This window comes from Dacryopinax primogenitus, assembly GCF_000292625.1.
Source record: "Dacryopinax primogenitus strain DJM-731 SS1 chromosome Unknown DACRYscaffold_16, whole genome shotgun sequence".
Lineage (NCBI taxonomy): Eukaryota > Fungi > Basidiomycota > Dacrymycetes > Dacrymycetales > Dacrymycetaceae > Dacryopinax > Dacryopinax primogenitus.
The window spans coordinates 296,877-315,730 of NW_024467213.1; the positions used below are offsets into that span (position 1 = coordinate 296,877).

At 52.9% G+C, this 18,854-nt stretch overlaps 7 protein-coding genes across 7 annotated transcripts; 5 read left to right on the top strand and 2 right to left on the bottom strand.

Moving 5' to 3' along the window:
- The first annotated feature begins 1,261 nt into the window (after nt 1-1,261).
- Nucleotides 1,262-3,034, top strand: DACRYDRAFT_23870 (uncharacterized protein). The gene is made up of 5 exons (XM_040773428.1): nt 1,262-1,932; nt 1,988-2,208; nt 2,257-2,401; nt 2,464-2,732; nt 2,780-3,034. The coding sequence occupies exons 1-5, from the start codon at nt 1,596-1,598 to the stop codon at nt 2,828-2,830; spliced, it is 1,023 nt and encodes a 340-aa protein (XP_040626163.1). The 5' UTR covers nt 1,262-1,595; the 3' UTR covers nt 2,831-3,034.
- A 1,866-nt stretch (nt 3,035-4,900) lies between these two features.
- On the top strand, nt 4,901-6,758 carry DACRYDRAFT_82361 (delta9-fatty acid desaturase; the record flags this gene model as incomplete). Its single annotated transcript, XM_040776562.1, has 3 exons — nt 4,901-5,315; nt 5,373-5,782; nt 5,832-6,758. The coding sequence occupies 3 exons, from the start codon at nt 4,901-4,903 to the stop codon at nt 6,567-6,569; spliced, it is 1,563 nt and encodes a 520-aa protein (XP_040626164.1). The 3' UTR covers nt 6,570-6,758.
- A 352-nt stretch (nt 6,759-7,110) lies between these two features.
- Nucleotides 7,111-9,107, bottom strand: DACRYDRAFT_23871 (uncharacterized protein). Its single transcript, XM_040773429.1, has one exon. It carries the CDS (start codon nt 8,495-8,497, stop codon nt 8,057-8,059), a length of 441 nt encoding a protein of 146 aa, XP_040626165.1. The 5' UTR covers nt 8,498-9,107; the 3' UTR covers nt 7,111-8,056.
- Nucleotides 9,108-10,836: 1,729 nt separating this feature from the next.
- DACRYDRAFT_109988 (uncharacterized protein) lies at nt 10,837-12,015 on the top strand (the record flags this gene model as incomplete). The annotated part of the gene is made up of 2 exons (XM_040768981.1): nt 10,837-11,195; nt 11,253-12,015. 2 exons carry the CDS (start codon nt 10,837-10,839, stop codon nt 12,013-12,015), a joined length of 1,122 nt encoding a protein of 373 aa, XP_040626166.1.
- A 1,375-nt stretch (nt 12,016-13,390) lies between these two features.
- DACRYDRAFT_109989 (uncharacterized protein) lies at nt 13,391-14,367 on the bottom strand (the record flags this gene model as incomplete). The annotated part of the gene is made up of 2 exons (XM_040768982.1): nt 13,391-13,979; nt 14,030-14,367. 2 exons carry the CDS (start codon nt 14,365-14,367, stop codon nt 13,391-13,393), a joined length of 927 nt encoding a protein of 308 aa, XP_040626167.1.
- A 1,794-nt stretch (nt 14,368-16,161) lies between these two features.
- Nucleotides 16,162-16,632, top strand: DACRYDRAFT_23873 (uncharacterized protein). The gene has a single exon (XM_040773430.1). The coding sequence runs from the start codon at nt 16,192-16,194 to the stop codon at nt 16,369-16,371; it is 180 nt and encodes a 59-aa protein (XP_040626168.1). The 5' UTR covers nt 16,162-16,191; the 3' UTR covers nt 16,372-16,632.
- Nucleotides 16,633-16,836: 204 nt separating this feature from the next.
- DACRYDRAFT_109990 (uncharacterized protein) lies at nt 16,837-18,827 on the top strand (the record flags this gene model as incomplete). The annotated part of the gene is made up of 2 exons (XM_040768983.1): nt 16,837-17,033; nt 17,873-18,827. Coding segments are annotated over 2 exons (1,152 nt in total), but the record flags the coding sequence as incomplete, so codon positions are not given.
- Between the last annotated feature and the right edge of the window lie 27 nt (nt 18,828-18,854).

An 18,854-nucleotide genomic window follows, 5' to 3' on the forward strand; every position in this document is an offset into this window, starting at 1 on the left:
CATCCAATCCTTCCAGCAGGTTCCAGCACATGCCAAGGCATACCAGCTACTTCCATGTCATAAAGGCTTAGTCATGTCTCTTGACCAAGCAATGAGCTGGTGCCCTGACAATTCCACATGGTAAGACTTCAAGATCATTTGGATTTCACATGGAATATGATTGGCTACCTAATTGAGAGCGTCCATTGACTCTCATGACAGGGACCATATGGATTCCATACGTTCAAGTTGTGCCCGTGTAGTCGGTTCCAAGAAAAGCGTATGGGAATACTCGGAGGTGTACAGTAACAGAGCAGGGCGAAGACTCCAGGTGCGCGAGGTTGTTACATAGGTGATTGGATCGCGGATTGGTGCCTGACTTAATGGATCAATGCCTAAACACCGAGATACGTTATTGGTGTAGTTGCCAGAGGAAGTTGGTCGGGTACACCACGTGAACAATGCTCAGTAGCAGCCCACGGTATGTATAGGCGTGTTGATGGTGGTTGGATAAAAGCGCGATGCTGGCGCGCGGCGCATCTTTGTCATCACAACCCAACGTGATGAGAGCGCAATGAGCAATGAGATCGTACACACGTCCTTCAATTGCTTCAATAGCATTAATGCCTTCATCTCAAAACATATGGATCCTATGAACTATACAGACTTGCTTGAAACCAACCTACACATGACTTCTCACGACTTCCCCTGCTCTTGTCTTGACATCTCGTACACTTCTTCATATGTCATATTGTATTTCTTTGCGTACCTATCGTGTACGGTTGACATCTTTTTAAGTGCATATGGCGCCGCTCGATCCCTCAGCTACGTTGGGCTGTCAGGCCATAGAGTATGAAGGAGCTCGTCGGTACCACTACCAGCACACCACCCACCAGCAGAACTTGTAAACGGCTATAGAAACCAATGACTAACGACCTTTTCGTCGATATCGCCTGGAGGAAGGAACGCTGTTTCAGATCGAATCCAAGGTCCTCAGTTGGAATTCGTCGCAGGGATTGACCACCTTTGGCGAGGAGGTGCACTCATCCCGCGGCACCATGCACGGCAGATCCTCTCAGGCGGAAATCACGCAACGGATTCCAGAATGAGCCAATCCCTAGACCTTGAGTGGCTCAATCACGTACCATTGGATCCTGTCTCATTTTCTTATCACTGCGCAGCAGGGTGTGCGCCCACAGTAATGTGAAGCATCGGTCGACCCATCCCGAACCGGGTTTTCGGAGACGCAACAAGGTGGGACGCAGGGATTGCGATCGAGACGGTCAATGTCATAATAATTTTCTAAAGGTGAGTTGATCGTGCAGCGTTGCTTGACCCAGTGAGTGGGAAGTCATAAGCTCGAGATGCGGATGCGGGGCTAAACCGGATAATGAAGTCCTAACGCGACGCACAGCCATCCATCGTTTTGTCCCAAACCCGGCCTCAGGATACATCCTCATTGTCCCATCCTCAGGCTGTTTGCACCGTGCTCTGGGCAATCTTGCTTTCGTCGTCTTCATACTGTAGTCGAAGAGTGCTGGGATATACTTGTTCGACTTCTCCGGCTTCCATCTTTTACAAATCCCGTGCACCTGACCAAGACGGTCCCCGCAAGGATGTCCGCCTTGAATCAATTGAAGCATCTTTTGTGGCGAATTCAGTCGTCCCAACCTTCTCTCACCTCTTACAGTCCACGATCACTCGCCGCCTTCGCCCTCACCGCATTTGTCATCTTGATCCTCATCGGACATTGGGTTTTGTCCGGGCCACGGGGCTGGTTCAATGGTCATGGGTACGACCGGCCGATAACAGTGGAGGAGCGCCTTCAGTACAGCGAGTGGATATATCAGGGGATGGTGAGAGATCGGATCAAGTTTGTGAACGACCTTGGTGGGGTAAACAGTGTGAACCCATGGCCGTCCGGGTCAGGTTGGAGAGCGGAGTACACCCTCTGTACGTGCACGTCTCCCCCCAGAATATTCAATGCATCTAACGTGTTTTATGCTAGGGGATTTCTTTCTGCCCTCATTCGAATGCCCGCACATGACCGAACGCATCGGTAAGATGGGCGACGGCGGCAAGTGGGTCTGTGGCATGGACATAATCGGACGCAAACCATCGCCGGTGCTCTATTCCTTCGGCGTCAGCACGGACAGCTCCTTCGAAGCTGCAGTGCTGGAGCGCTTCCCAGGTGCACAGGTGTACGGGTACGACTATTCGGTCAACTCGGTACGTGTTCATCTTTCCAACCGATTACAAGAGCTCACGCACGAATAGTTTGGGCCCCAAATTGTCGACTCGCGTGAGCTCCAGGGACGTGCGCATTTCCACAAATGGGCGATTGGCCCTAAGGACCAACATGGGCCGGACTACGATCCCAGCTTCCAGGTGTATACCGTGGAGACCCTCATGCGGCTAAACGGTGCGTTTATGACGCGGATTTTGCAATTGTGCTGATCCATCGATATGTCGCGCGTTTAACAGGCCACTCCTTCATCGATATCCTCAAAGTGGACATCGAAGGGTCAGAATTCGAGGTTCTCGCTGGGATCTGCCAACACTACCTGGCGCAAGGGAAGCCCCTCCCCTTCGGCCAACTACAAGTCGAGATCCACGCGTGGGACAGCAAGCAATCATTTGCGGATTTCCTGGCGTGGTGGGAGTTGTTGGAGCGCGCAGGGCTGAGAGCGTTCAGGACCGAGCCAAATCTGGTCTATGTGAACCTGATGGGCGCGAAACCCAATCTTGCTGAGGTGAGTGTTGCGCTTTGCTAGGACAGGAGAGGCTGAAGGAGGGATAGTACTCGTTCATCAACATCCGCGGACATCATGAGATCGTCTCTCCCCGTTGATTGGGTTTCATCTTCACCTTGGGTGTTCCGCGGATATATCCTACGTGGACTGGGTTGTGTGGGCAGGGGACTGGGGGCAGGCGACGTCTGCAGGAAGTGGGTTAGGGGATAGACAGAAGCACGGACACGTCTCCCGGATAGTACACTATATTTCCTACTGTGCCGTAGCATATACCTCTGAAATTGATATCCAGCTGGATCTGGCCACTTGTGAGTGAGTGAAGCGGATGAGCTTCCTTTTCGGGATATCGTTATCTGAGCTGTTGATGGGGAAGAAGCTTGTGGGTTGGACCGGAGGAGGAGGTGCCCGGGTTGGGGAAGCGGGAGAGTCAGCTTGAGAGAGAGGAATGGGGCGTTGTTATTGTACTCTGTGTGTTGCGCATTGACATGGTGTTGACGGCGCCTGGCTTTCTCGTGATCCGCAGAGTAGACATTACCTGACGGATTGGGGAAATGAACCTGTAAGACTACTTCGATGCGAGCTATCCGCTATGGGATGTCCGCAGGATGCTTGATTGAGGAGTCTCAGAAATGGTAGAGCCTGCGTGGAACGAAGCATGAAAGCGGGAACAGGTAGGTTCGTCGTCTGCTAGAACTCAAGTGGGTTGGATCGGGTTACGATAGATGTGGGTTGGGAATGTTGCGAGGGGGTTATCCCAGGAGCTGAGTTAGTTTGACACTTTTCCTGTTGCGAGAGTCTAGGCAGCCTCTTTTGGAAGAACTTGGGTTAGCTGCAACAGAAGGTCGAGAGCTTGCACCAGGTTAGGTACGCCAGCACTGTTCCGATGGAAGGGAACATAGATAAGGCAAAATAAGTGGGCTGTTCACAATCTGTTCAGCAGAACAAGGATCAGAGATATGGACCCCCCGGGAGGATCTCCAAAGAAATTCTGACATTGATGTGCGATAGTAAAACTGTTAAAGGAACAGAGGAGGACCAATATGGCGGTGTATGACGAACGTGTCTTCCCATCTGAGCGTCCTGAACTTGGATTGAGCACGTTGCGTAAAGTCGCTCAGAGAGCTCGTCAGCGTTCTGGTTGGATAGACTTTTTGAGCGATATCTTATCTGCTCCTGGGGGCGCCTGTAAAAATAGACGTTGGATTGACCAGCACAAAGATACTGGTGGGCGTATCGAGTGAGGAACAAAGCACCAAAAAGGCGAAGTGGGCGAAACCCGGGCACACCCGACCCTGACGGCCGGTAGGGCGTCCCTTCTCCCCAGACCCTGATAGGCCACGTGTGGACGTACAAACCCTGGAACCCCAACGCCAACAGACGCGCCACGGGTGCAATCTTTCCGTCGTTGGGGATGCTAGACCGGATCGGAGTCGTCATAATTCTTCTGCCTGCACATACACAGGCTAATGATGGGCGATGGGGGACTGCGGGTTGGGATAATGCATGACCGAGGAACAGAGGAGTCGGGAGACTTGTTGGGCAAACCGGGTGATGCGGGTAGGGGAGGGAGTGGGTCGAACGTTGGGAAAAGCCTAGTTGTGGGTTGGGGTTCCTGGGTGAGACGCGAATTGTTCGCACTCGTGATATTTTGAAACGTGCTGCTATGCTTACTGGGAAAACCAGAGCATCAGTTGCAGCATCGTTGGCACCGTTTATACAAAGTACAATTCAATCACGACAAGCTCTGAAAGCGGAATGGAGTGCGGAGAAAGAGAAGAAAGAGGGCCGGAGTGAGACGGGAAAGAAGCGCCCCAACGGGTTGAACGGGAGAGCATCAGAGCTCACGCCCAGCCAAGGCTGTTTACCGGCCGTGAACTTTCTTCTTCCGGACAAAGGGGATACCGCCTCGGCCCCCACCCGGTTTTTTCTTCGCGTCGGGGGGAAAGAAACGTCGTGTCCCGTCCATCCCAACACATCCATCTTCCGCATGCCCGGTTGGTCTACCCCCTACCCCAGCAGAAATCAGCCAACCGTTATATACCCAACTGAGCTCTCTCTCTCCTCCCTCGTCTCAGACCACTCCCGTCACCTCCCCCCTCACCAGCACTCTATCCTCCTCTTCTTTCGCCCTTCTACGCGTTCAGTACCCTCGGCATCCAGCAAGCGGCATGTCTTCCACAACGTCTGCCCGCCCTGAGGTGGTGCAAAAGCCGAGGCAGCGCACCCCGCCGCCTTCGCAGTTGTCCCCTCCCCTCACCCCCAAGCAGTCGCCCAGGAGCGAGCCCTCTAGTCTGCCCACCCGCGATGTGTCTGGCATCTCCCCGCCGACGACTCCCATCGATGATCTCCCGGTGGACATAGACATCCCGGACAATTACGTTGCGCACACGGTCGCAACTGTCAAGCCACTCCCGCCCATTGGGTGGCACAACTGGTGGAAGGAGCTCAACTATATCTCCACCGCCATCTTGACGGTCACCCCGGCGCTTGCTATCTACGGCGCGTTTACAACGAAACTCTGCTGGCAGACAGCGGTGTTCTCTGTTTTCTGGTATTACGTCACTGGTCTAGGCATTACTGCCGGTACGTTTTCCCATCCTGCATATATGCGCACATATCTGACCAAAAAAATTGCCACAGGTTACCATCGTCTCTGGGCCCATCGCTCGTATATTGCTTCCCCCCCGCTTGAATACGCACTTGCTCTTGCTGGTGCCGGTGCTGCTCAGGGTTCCATTCGCTGGTGGTCCCGTGGCCACCGTGCTCACCATCGGTATACTGACACCGAACTCGACCCGTATGATGCGAACAAGGGCCTGATCTGGTCACATATCGGGTGGATGCTCGTCAAGCCTCGCAGGAAGCCTGGTGTTGCTGATATCTCTGATCTTGGGAAGAACCCGGTCGTTCGCTGGCAACACCAGAACTATCTCACCTTGTTCGTCCTTATGGCGTTCATTTTGCCGTGTGTCATTCCTGGTTTGCTGTGGAACGACTTCAAAGGAGGGTTCCTCTTCGCGGGCGCCGCGCGGTTGACCTTCGTGCATCACGTGAGTTGTGTCTCGTACATACATGGCATATATGCTGATAATTAAACAGTCCACGTTCTGTGTCAACTCTCTGGCCCACTATCTTGGTGACACGCCCTTCGACGACAAGCACACTCCGCGTGATCACTTCATCACCGCACTCTGCACTATCGGTGAAGGGTACCACAATTTCCATCACCAGTTCCCCATGGACTACCGCAATGCCATCAAGTGGTACCAGTACGACCCAACCAAGTGGTTCATTGCCGTGTGCTCTTGGGTTGGCCTTGCTTCCCACCTGAAGACCTTCCCGGACGGTGAGATCCGCAAGGGTCAGCTGACGATGGAGCTGAAGAAGCTGGAGCGCAAGTCAAATGCCATCACCTGGCCAAAGAGCTCGAACGACCTTCCTGTCATCTCCTGGGAGTCATTCCAGGAGCAGTCGCTCACTCGCCCGCTCATCCTCATCTCCGGCTTCATCCATGACGTGTCGTCCTTCCTCGATGAGCACCCCGGAGGTCGCCACCTGTTAGCGAAGATGATTGGCAAGGATGCTTCTACAGCCTTCTTCGGAGGAGTTTACGATCACTCGAACGCTGCGCACAACCTTCTCGCAATGATGCGCGTCGGTGTCTTGCAACACGGTCTTGAACTCGAGTCAGAGCGCGCTATTCCTCCTTCTCAACGTCTTCAGATCGTGCGTGCGGTCCAGATCGCAGAGCTTGTCAAGGCTGCGGACCACGACGGTGACGAACACATCACGTTTGCTGGGAACCTGTACACACAGGAATGCGAGACGCAGCAGTGAGCGCTCTACGCAGGCTCGTTTAGCGCACACATTTCACGGGGCGACGCGACGTCATACGGCATGCTATGTTGTGGACTGCATAGACTCTGGTACGGCACCAATTGTTTGGACTCGAGCTTGTAGATGCGTGCGATTGCGTTCCCCTCCTTTTTATGGTTTGCTGGTTTGGTGCATGGGGGAGAAAAAGGGAGACGGGGTGAAGAAACGTCAACCCCGCGTAACTGTTTGTGACGTCTCTTCGAGACAATTCGCATTTTCCAAGATGAAGAGAGGTATGGCGTGTCACTCACTACTGTACTATTGATATGCAATCATTCGAATGAATACTATTCACGCCCCTCCAAAACGCACATTGTGCAAGAGTAATGACAATTGTTCACCTTAACACGTGTTCCCAATATGTCGGTATTAGCCGCCCAACCAGCGCCGCTAGCGTCTTGACAGGACAGCGTTGTGCCTTTCCCACGAACTGGCCGAGCGCTTACCGGTCATACACAGCAGTGACCCCAAATAGGGACAGAAGCTCACGTTGATGCGCTGGCATACGTACACCTTACCTCAACCTGCGATACACGGCTCTGCACCCTCGAATAGCACTTGGCCTTTTACACAGACTTTGGTGCCAGCGATCGCTGCTGAACAAGCAGCCGTCTGTTGTCGACTGCGCTGGTCGGGCAGCGCCGAGCGTATTCACGCCGCCCAGCCCGCAGCACCTACCGACATGTTGGCTATGACAACCGAGCCTCCCTATTCAGCGTGATTCGAGGCCCAGGCATCTCACACATGCTGCTTGGATGGCGATGACAAGAGCAAAAGGAAAGGGGAGGACAGAGTCATGGTTATCGGGATTGAGGGGCGTTGACGACGAGTGTGAGGCTACGAAAGACTAGTGAACTGGTGCGCTGCGTCAGACCAGGGAGCCACCTTCCTACTGCAGAAGAGAAGCAGGAGTCCTGCTCCATTGGGTTAACGGTGAATGAGGAGCGTCATGGTTATCGGAATGCGGGGCTGTCGACAGGAAATGACTGTGCTGGTAACTGGGGAATTGGCGGCTTGCGCGTCAGGAGGGAGCCACCTGCCAGAAGAAGAGGAGACACGACAGCTTCTCAAGGTGAATACCCGTGTCTCAAGTTTGTACAACACTCTGGAACCATGGAAATCGGAAATGCGGTAGTTGCCACGAGGGATGGACAGCTCGCTGCTCCACAGGCATTCCTGAAGCAAGGCTGAGGTGAGGCTGCGATGGCACCTCGATCGAGGGATACATAAAGACGAAACTCGGAGAAGATCAGGAATCTATTGTCGAGATACCATGACGTATGTTCGAACAAAATGGATAGTCATGGTGATCGGAAACGCCAAAATAGCGACAGACTGATCATGGTGCGTTTACAAACGTTGACTTACTCTTGTAGCCAATTCTCGACCTACTGAATCCGGAAGGTCGAGAGGGAGAAAGCACTTTGTCACATTGAGATCGTAGCTGATCAAAAACTTCTTTGACAGGCAGATACGGTCGTTGAGGGAGTTAACGATCGGAAGTGCGGATAAGAAGCTCGAAGAAGCGGGTACGGAGGAAGGCGCGGGCGGAGAGTTGTAAGTACCGGCGCTCCTTGCCTAAACGTGCTCTTCGGGGCGACCGCCGGGGCTTCTGTGACAGGTGGTACACTCCGGCAGTGCTCCGAGATCGAGGTAATCAAAGTGGTAATGAATGGGTATTGTTGAGCTGGCGGGGGAGTTGCGGAGCTTGCGAAAGCGGGCGGGCTGGCACATACGGAAGGCGGGGGACACCAAACGTGTTCTCGTACCAGGCCAGCAGGACAAGCCCTTGCTTCCTTGACCCTTAGTGACAGCGCATCAATGGGGCGGATGGGCGCGTTGTGGAGGTCGGCCCAGATCGACATATTCAGCACGACAATCGTGTTCATCGTAGAGACGACGCGAGCTGTGGCGTTTGGTCGCTTCAGGGTAGAGTTCGGTGTCGCGTGCTGACAGACGTGTCGCTCTTCTTAACCGACGGCACAACCCGAACACTTTCTTCGTTGGCTGGAGACCGACCATACCACATGGCGCATGAAGGAGACCGCAGCAGTGAGGACAGAGGCAAAGCCAGAGGCGCTCAGCGTCAAGGTCTTGTCGTCGAATTGTATAGTGTGGAGCCCAACATCTTTTTCAAGCGTCGCCACTCAACGGACAACTGCATTCAATTTCCAGCGCCACTTCCAGGGCAACCCTCTCACTATCCGGCATCCCGGAACGCTGGGGGAGATAAGAAGACCGGAATTGATGCCACAGGCTCAGTGCAAGCTCGGTCAGATGCAACCTGGCTGACTGCACAAGCTAATAAATTGCCCCTGGAGGCGTGCTGGCCTCTGAGACAACAGCTCTGAAGAGAACATCTGATGTGCGAACTCATGGTTCGAAAGAATCACGTTCCTGCGAAGGTGTGCCCGAAACATTTTGCCAGGGCCAGAGTTGTCAACAGGCACAGCTCGAAAAGGGAGAGAAGGCACATTTATGCGCCACAATTGGAATAACATGGAGAAAAGACCCTAACTGGTTGGCGCTGGCGGAGACGCATCTCCGAAGTCGGTCCATTTCAGGTTTAAGGATAGGCGCTCGGAGTTGCTTTTGCACCACGGTGTCCTCGGCGACTTTAGGTAGCTCCACCTCATATCCAGAAAATCAGCGAAGGAGCGAGTCGCGGATATGGCCGAGAGCTTCTGTTACGTTCAAAGGGATTTTCGTGACATCCACAAAGTCAAAAGTTACCATAGTTGAGACATCGGGGCTGAGGTTACACGTCAGATGTCATATACGTTGAGAGGAACAAGAAACTGGTCGACAACACAGTACGATGAGATAATTCAAAAAGGGGGAAGAAGTCAACGGAACCGGCGGCCGATCTCCGTTATCACCCAAAGAGTCCCTGGCTTCCCCCTTCCGCGCGAAGCGGAATACCCTGGGCGCGTCCCCATTTATTTGGTGAGGACGCGTCCATTTTGGGCACCGAGCAAGCGGCGCGGAGGTTAAGGTTCTGCAAAGCAGGAGCCGCGGAGGATTGTGGGGTGGTTGTTGTTTTTCAACCATTTACCTTGTTTGTTAGATTTGCCGCGAGATAGGCGGAACAAAATTCGAGCACCAACCTTTTACAAGTGCATCACTTAGACCAGTGTGTCGGACCGCCGCCGGCTTACGCTAGAACACCCGCAACGGGCAGAAGGTAACTACAGATACATTATGTCATCCCGATTTTCTCCAGCATGGCGACTTGTTGCAGTATTGTGTCGATGTGTATCAATCCTATAAGCTATTCTGCCTGCCTCATCGCCAGACACAGAAGCCTACAATCCCCTACGACAGCGACGTCAAAGTCTCCATAGCAACCATATTTATCCTTCAGTTCATTACAACTTCGGCATGGCGATCACCTTCTTTGGTAGTCATGAACACCCGCCCTAAGAAAGACAACTGGATGACCTACATCATAAGGCTTGGGGCTAACATATCCGCCCTGAGTCACATAGAAGCCCTCTGATGGAGTTCGTTGCGCTTCTCTCTCGTTCCCTGACGGAATCAGTATGTTACCCGATGAGAGGAACAGAGCCTGTCCGGCCAAATGGGGCCTCGCCCCCTATTGGCTTCTTCCCCCCTTCGGTTCCTGAGATTGCACGGGGGGTATGTCAAAGCTGCCCGCATGGCAGAAATTATGAACACGACGACTTTCGGCAAAATTGCATTGTCAACCCCTTTAAGCACAACTTTGCGTCCGCCCCTACCCTTGGATTCACTTGGACAGCCATCATCACCCGGACCACGAAAGTTCTGTACATAGTTCGTTTTCTCTTACTGGTGCACGCGCTCCTCAGAAGCTTGAGATCGTGGACTACCGCCGTAACTAGCTGCACCCTGCAGATTAGGGAGCAATATAATCAGACGACGAGAAGACGAGGCAGGGCGACAACCGGTGCAACGCAGGAAGACCGCACTGGCACATGCCACGCTGCCGCCTCTCAACTCCGGTGCTGAAAACGCCAGGACTTGACTCTGCACCTTCGTGCGCAGTATGTGGCTCTGTGTCTGGCAGCCTACAAAGGTGCGCCTCTCGCCCAGTCGTCACAGCTTTTTCCCGCTAGATCCGCCAATAACTTAGTACCCCCGCTCGTTTAGTATCCCATCACCACATACCACATCAGCACACTCGCTTCTCCCGGTTGTACTTTCCCCCTTGTATCACTATCAAACTGTCTGCAACCAACCGACCTTCATGTATTCTACGCGGAGGTGGCTTCGAGACGTCGAAGCCAACGAAGTCTTCGCCCAAGATGTGGTACCCACCCACGACAACATTTATCTAACGACCGAATACGACATCCTTGTCATCTTTGAAGCTGTCCGGCAGGGCCGGCTTCCACTAATCCACCGTCATCTGAATGAGCGAGAAAGCATTAATCTCGTTCGCCCGAACGCAGCCTTCGTTTTCGAAGAACAGGGACATATCAAGCGGTGGACGGACGGAAGAGCTTGGTCCGGAACTCATCGGTTTGGGCGCGTTTTTATGTATTTTGAGTTGGAAGGTGTGACAATGTACGAGTCACGGAAAAACGGCGGTCCTAGGGCCAGAGGGTGAGATCTTGCTGTTCAACAGTATTGTTTTCCGGACACTGAAAGAGTGTGTTACAGGCAAGCAGACGATAAAGTGGGCCGCAGTCGCAATCGAGGTCTTCCACCGAAAGTCGGCGGTCTGCACAAGTACTCATACTCTGCGCTCGCGTTCGATCCAGACCATCCAAACTACCCCCGCAAACGCTATCATATAACCTGGTACAAATCGCCGGGAGATGGCCCCGGAAACGCCCTCACGGTGCAGACCGATCCGATGCTACAGACCATTGTCCTCCCACCGAATCTTTGGGTGGGAACAGATGAAACGCCTCTGCCATCTGCCCAGAGCATGGTCCCTTTTGGCGATCGCACGCCTCACGCAGCCGCCATTCCATCAACAAGCCGCGGTCCACGCCAACTGACGTCTCCCACCACCATGCGCCAAGTTGGCTCCTCTGGATCACGTCGGCCCGTGTCACCCATCAACACCCGCCAGCCCATCTCACCTATTGACACGCTTCAACCCATTTCGCCTATTGGTGCCCCACTCCAACAGAACACTCCCACTCTCTTATCGCCTATCTATTCGCCTGTCACGCATCTCACGCTCCCGCCTTTATCCATTTCTTCACCAAACAATCCGACTGTGACGCTTCCGGCATCCATCGCTTTCCCAACGGATTCTATCTTTCCATCTGTATCTCCGGTGAAGGGGCCTACGACACTTCCTTCTTTTGGAGAAGTTTTGGGTCGTACTGGCGCCCCGAGCGTGTCCTCTAGTCGACCGAGCACCGGGCAACAGAGTCGCCCCAGTTCTGGTCGTAGCCACACGACACAGTGACACAAAACACGCCCATGCCATGGCATCAACGAACTCCAACGATATACACGAAGAATTGTGCACAATGGCCGACGCTGGGTCGTACACTCTCTTATCAAAGTCAGTACCAGTAATCTCGAGCTCTTCATTCCTTAGCCTCTCGGGGGCCGGCTGGTTTATCCTTATACACGCAGACAAATGCCCACTCGATCGTAATATCCATTCGTGCACAAACATTTGACGTCTCATTCAAGATAACGGTATATTCATGTAATGATGTAAGCATCGGAAGACGCATACTCTATGGAGATAATCATAATTATTCTTTCCCTCCGCAACTCCTTCCTCTACGCCATTCATTTCTGCAACTCATGGAATGGAAGAAGTCGGTAAAGAACTAAATGTGAGAGTTCGAGGAGGGGGGTCCTTTACTCGTTTTGGGCCAGAACAAGCGGGGCATGGATGTCCTCGGTCGCCAAAGGGGAAACCAACATGTTCCGAAGATTATTAGGCTATGCCTTGCGTCTAGAGTGGTGATCTAACCCAGGGAATCGCCATATCCCTTTGAAGGTTGAAGGTGCGGTGACTGCTCGTGTTGAGCTGAGATGCTCGAGTCGCCTGAAAGCAACAAGGAGTGAGACAGCAACTGTTTCATATCAGAAGTCGTTTGGACGCGTCCCCTGCGCAAAGGGGTATCGTCCGTCGACAGATTGCACACCAGTTGTGGCGACGGTGTTATTAAAGAGTGAAAAGTTTGTTCTCCTGCAGTGTGTGGGAGTTCCGAAAGGTAGTAGAAAGGGTTGACACAGACGTACTTTATATCTGGCGAGGCACTCTGACTTCTGTCCAAGACCCGACCATGGCCCTCACAGAACCTCCGAAAACATGAAGCCGAAACAAAGAGAATCGGAATGTGGAAGAACGCTGATCATTTGTTTTCAACCGGGTGACCCTTGGGTAGAGGACGAGCGACGGTTAATGCGCTGCTTCTCATCTTGCCTCTAGCTCATTGACCGGGGTGACGGGCTGCACCGGGCTGACCAAGTGGCAACGAACGAGGCAATTGAAAAGTACTTCCGCCCACAGGTGGAGCAAAGAAGTTAGAGAAGTTAGGGGCTCGGAATCAACAATCACATTATGCATTAGTCATCTGACAATAACGCGCGTACAAAGAAATATGAGGGAGTAGGGTAACAAATCATAAACAGCAAAAAAGTGATTATTCAAGGATTGGAGATAAAGCATATCTTACATTGCGAGGTACATCCCAGATGCAAATCTCAATTAGGCGCTGGTTTGAATTAGAGATATTGGCAGTAATGCCGATTCTGTCCTTGTGTTAGTGCATAGGGATGGGCATACGGCGAAAGGGCTCACATATATGCACGAAGCTAGATTACCGACGAGACTGAGAGGGTTCAAAGGGCGATTCGGGTAGATTTTGAGTGCGAGAGATGAATTCAGCATAGGATGGAAGGCGTGCATGATCATATGCAATAGTGCGGCTGCGACCGGAGTTGATAATGTCCGTGAATGGTGGGAGGTGGAAACGAGGGCGTGGAGATGGTGACTTATCGTCACTGGCATCGGACTGTGCAGCGGATGGCCTGCGCATGTGCTGAGGTGGAACAGACATCGGGCGAGGAATAGACGCTATGGGCGGCATAGATGGGGGCAGAGTGCGTAGAAGGCCAGTTTCCGGGATACGAACGATGTTGCTCGTCTGCCTCGGAAGCGGGAGAGTGCCTTCCATGAAGTACAGGTATTGGGGAATGTTGATCGTTCGCAAGAAGTCGTGTCGTGAGACAGGGATCAACCCGCTGCCAGTGGGTGTGAACGACAAGGGCTGCAGATACCACACGATTTCCCAGACCAGGCGATGGTCTGGCACCTGGGGGTTCGGGAGAACATGAACGGTGTAGGTCCATTTCTGCAGGCCGCCTTCCCGTCTTTCGCACTCTGGTCTGTTGTAACCGCGCTCGGCCCTGAAACAGCGTCAGCTCTACAAAAGCGGGCTTTTCGCCGAGATAGTCACCTGTTGACACCAGCACGATAATTGCCTTGGGGGGGCTGCCGCCTGTTTGCCTCCTCATAGCAGAGAAAAGGACCGATTTGCTGATTTGGCATCCAGCGACGACCATCCGTCCACCTGACGAATTCAGGTCCGCGCTGGAAGATGAATACCGACCCATGCACAAACAAGTCCAAGCGGATCTTCCAGTCTTCGATGCGATTCGGGATCATGGGAAAGTGTGTTGGATACAAACGTGCCGCTTCGAAAAGCCGGAGGGCGTCCATTTCAGTCATTATGAGCAGCCCAGTGGCCGTTGGAGTGGTCAGGGCCGGGGGGCCTGCAATAGTGGTCGTCGACATAGTAGGTCCAGCCAGAGTTAGTATTCGTAGTTGGGCCTCTCACAGAGAGAAAGCAATGCAGCGGAGAGCGAAAGGTGCGAGGTGTAGTGGGAACAAGGAGGGAAGAGAAGAAAAAGAGGGGAGAGGTGCCCCACCCGTTTGTGCTTCTAGGCTAAATCCGGCAAGGCCGTGATGATGCCAGTCATACTTTGCATATACACGCGTTTTCCGCATGAGGACCCCGCACGCGAAGACGGTCTGCACTTCGCGGTGAGCCGGACAGCATCAGATGACGCCAAAAGCCAGATCCTGCAAAGAAGGGCCGCAATCTCGCTGCCCAGACCAGATCCCCGCCAGATTTTAGAAGCGCTCCGAAGGCTTGAGCGGGTCCACAACTCTGCAGCGCCGAGCGAGCCGGACGACGAGCGGCCCCTGGCAAACTCGATCTCGATGAGAGACGTCAACCATCCCTCATCGGGCGAGAAAGAAGAAGCTGTAGTAAGTGCCAAACCGGCGGCTCGATCCTGAGCGATGTATCAGGTAGTCTATAGCAGCTTCTCGATGACACACTGTTATAAGCATGCTGTCACCTGTCAAGATAGCTCGGCCAGAGCGAAAGGCTGAAACACTAAAACACATCAAGGGATGGATCGAGGATGTGCATGTGCCGCAACTCACAAGCAAGCTTCCGGGACTAATTTTGGTCAAAACTTTGAACGTGTTAGAAACGCCTGCAACGGCCCTCGGAACGGGCAAAAGAGCCGGGATTGTGGTTTTGGGCAACGATCCTCAGCGGGTTTCGATGCTTGATGACAGGTATCTTTTCGAAATGTATCGGGCGCCAACTCGCAGTTTCTTGAGATTCCGTTGCCCTAGAGACGCAGGGGTTCGTAGCTTCCTTGCGCGTCACGGTTTTGCGCGTGCTTCTTCGGGCCTGCTCCTGCAAAGAATCAGGGTGCGGCAAGATGGAAGCCTGATCATCCTCCCGAGAAGATGCAAGCCCCCATTGGAACAGGCGATTTTTGAGATGAATTATCAAATTTACACACGAAGGTTGCCAGGTGGCCGAATAGCAGGTGAAATGGAGGGTGGTATCTGGGGCCGAACGCACCCCGAGTCTGTGTAAACTCGCCCTGGCGTAAATGACTTGTGTGACGTAAAAGGAAAAGAACGGCGATACTGCTTCCATTTACTCCCGGGCCTTCACACGCCGTACCGCCACAGTCAGGGAAGCGAAGAACGGGCGAAAGGGCCGCAGCCAGAACCCGGTCTCTTGCTGTCCGGCAGGGATCGTTCATTGTAACGGGGTAATCGCTTTGAAGGAATGGTTTCCCTTGTCGAGGGAGCAAAACCCACAATGAACTTTCCATGCGCGAGGCTTGGGCTATGTACTGGCAACTGGACTTTGTGTATGCTTTGGCTCAATTGTGGTCTGGACCGGCACAGCTCGTCACCGCGATGAGGATACAAGGCGCCGGGCCGCGTTGCAAGTTTTCCCTTGTGAAGATCAGGCGCAGCAATGAATACACGTCACCGGACGACCCGACACGCGATACGATCGAGACTAGAAGCGATCACCGCGGTGAGGACAGATCGTTATCGCCCGACCCGCCAGCTCAACGAGGCAACTGAAAAGCGGGCGATTCGCGCCAGGGATTAATATTGAATCCTGTGCGGGCTGTCAGGTGGAGTGCTTCTCACGCTCTGGAACGCGCCCACGTCCTGCACATGCACACACGCATATCGAAGCTCGCTGAAATTCCCCCCGCGGTGTCTTTGAACGCTCGGCTCCGTGCAACCGACAATGAAAGCATATCAGCTTTGTTAATCATTGTCAACTATACGATGCTTGTCTTTGAAGAGGAAGACTCAAGGAACTGTGCGACTTTGGGATATCGCGGAGGTGTTCCTAATTGGGAAACCGCGCGGGTGGTGTGCGGTAAAACGAATTTTGCCGCCTGCCACACGAAAAGCTCAGCGCGAGGACTACTGGGGACTTTCATCCGCCGTCGCAGGAAAGAGTGATGAGGCCAGGAGTGATACTTCAGGGACTCCACACGCTGCATCGGTCTAGGTCGAGCGCCCCATTCTCTGTCCTGGGGCGGAATAACGTGCTTCTGCCGAACGGCCGACCTCACGAGATCAATCTGTCAACTACGCGCATTTCCGATGGTGTGACAGGCCGTGGATCTAATACATTTGAAGACGAGCTCATAAACCTCTGGTGAGATATTAATTTTATCACCGCCGTAATGGGGCGCACTGCTTCGTGCAACCCAACATTTCCGCCAGAAAAGGAAGGCGCATTCAGTCATCACGCCTCATGATGTTCCGGAGCTGTGAAGCCGTACGTGTTCACTCCCCTGCAGACAAGGACATTCACTTATGCTTGTGTGGCGAGTAACAGGATCTCTTGGGTATAATAACTCCACAACATTGAGCCAATATGAGACAAGACACTCCCGTTGCTCCTCTCCTGACGCAACAAGAATGTCTCAGGAGCAGCAACCACTTTTCACGACAACTCCGCTCATCATCGACCAGTCTGCTCAGCAGGTCCCAGCCCAACCCCCTCCCCCAGTGCCAGTAATCAACCAACCTATGGGTCCCCTGACTCTGGTCCAAACTCCTCTACCTTCTAGGGGAGCCCCACGGGCAACATCACAGTGTAACAGGTGCCGTGCACGGTATGTCATCACTTGGCTTTGTGATAGATATATACTGAAGTATCTTGTAGCAAGAAAAAAATGCGAGGGGGGGCAACCCTGCATCAACTGCACAAAGAAGTCTGTAAGGAACATTTCATCACATCTCATGTTACCCTTTCTTATTTGTCTGGATAGTTGACATGTGTGAACACACATCTCGACAAGAGATTCACTGTAAATAATTGATAATGCTACCTATCACTATGTAGCTTGGTGAGTCACATGCTTTACCTCCTGCTCTGTATGTATCTAAACAGATCCAATTAGGCCTGCTCAGGTTCCTTCGAGGAGGCTCAAAGTCAAGGCAGCGCATGGGCCCATCTCCCAATGCTCAGGCTCAACTTCATGTCACGATGATTGCCATGCACTACGTTGTACTTTCTCATTTTTCTTCACTACCAACATGTTCTTTTTTCCCCTGCAGTGTTGTAACACTTAGCTTTAGTCAATCTTTCCTGCAATGAAATTGAGACTTCGTCCCAAACATCAGTCTAAACAGCATCATGTATGTTGCGCTTAGGCCATGCTAAGGCTCAAGTACAAAAGCTTAGGCACTTCGCTTATGAAACCACATGCATCATACGTCTCCGCGATCATGAACAGAGGACCCATCAGGGCAACAAATAGTCCCGGAATGTCCAATTATTTGTCTCTCGAGCAAAGAGATGGTCTAACTTGCAGCATAACATGGAGATGCAGTAACATGACTGTGATCCTTACTTTTATGCACAGATCAGCCTGCACCACAAAAGACGAGCAAACAAAGAACATACGACCTATCAACAAGAAACCGCCTGACACTGACCTGTCATGTCCAGGACTTCGAATACAGGGGATATCGCGTCCAGAAGGGCACGTATATCTTTTACAATCAATGGTGAAACAGTTCACGCCGCCGAACTGCGGCAAATTGGACGTTCTCTTGAAATAGACACTCAAACGGGGGACGATGCTTTGACGGGCATTCGCAATCGTAGACATCTTGCCGAGCGGTGGGACAGTCTTGTTGCACGAATACGACAGATCGACGGGTTCTTCAATTTCTTGCAACCAATGACATTTGAAGAGTTGCGCGAACCCGTATTTCATGGTGGCACTCCCATTTTCCTGGTCGCTAGCAAATTCGGCTGCTCTGCGCTCATCGTGACTCAGAAGCACCCGGTCCGACATGTACCACTACCGGGCACCTCGCGCGATCGTCTGAAGAGTATAGCTCTCGTGCTGCACAAAGCTGTCAGCGTACCAAAGGACCAGCTCGGCACACAGTACCTAGAACGCCTCATCCGTACAATCATCAATGAGCTATGGAGGGATATTGTTGCGCCGATTTTGGCGGTGTTGTCCACCCTGCGCTTAGGCTCTCTGCCACGCGTGTGGTGGATACCCACAGGTCCTCTTGGTCTGTTGCCCATCCACGCTGCCGTTCCTGCCAATCCTGACGAGCCTGGCGCACCCGACCTCATTACCTCGTCGTATTTGGTTTTGCTGCAGAGTCTCGTGTGGTGCTACCGCAACATACGCGATCATAATCCTGCCAAGCCACGGCGCGTGCTTATGGTAGCCCAGCCCAAGGTGGACAACTTTGTAGCGCTCCCCTCCGTTCAAGAGGAACTCACGGGCATGCGCCAAGCTCTGCCTGAGGACAAGCTCATTGTTCTCGAAGGCGAAAGAGCAAACCTGGTCAATGTGACACGCGCGCTGGGAAAGGCGACCTGGATTCACTTCGCCTGCCACGGCCATCAAGAGCAAGGCAATCCGCTCGAAAGCTGCTTGGTTCTTTCAGACGGAAAGCTCATGATA

Bases quoted from the DNA above. Each gene is read 5' to 3' on its own strand.
- DACRYDRAFT_23870 (XM_040773428.1), top strand. From the start codon at position 1,596: ATGTCCGCCTTGAATCAATTGAAGCATCTTTTGTGGCGAATTCAGTCG. The intron at 2,209-2,256 runs GTACGTGTTCAT...ACGCACGAATAG, and splicing joins ACGACTATTCGGTCAACTCG to TTTGGGCCCCAAATTGTCGA. The intron at 2,402-2,463 runs GTGCGTTTATGA...CGCGTTTAACAG, and splicing joins GACCCTCATGCGGCTAAACG to GCCACTCCTTCATCGATATC.
- DACRYDRAFT_23871 (XM_040773429.1), bottom strand. From the start codon at position 8,497: ATGAACACGATTGTCGTGCTGAATATGTCGATCTGGGCCGACCTCCAC.
- DACRYDRAFT_23873 (XM_040773430.1), top strand. From the start codon at position 16,192: ATGCTTGTCTTTGAAGAGGAAGACTCAAGGAACTGTGCGACTTTGGGA.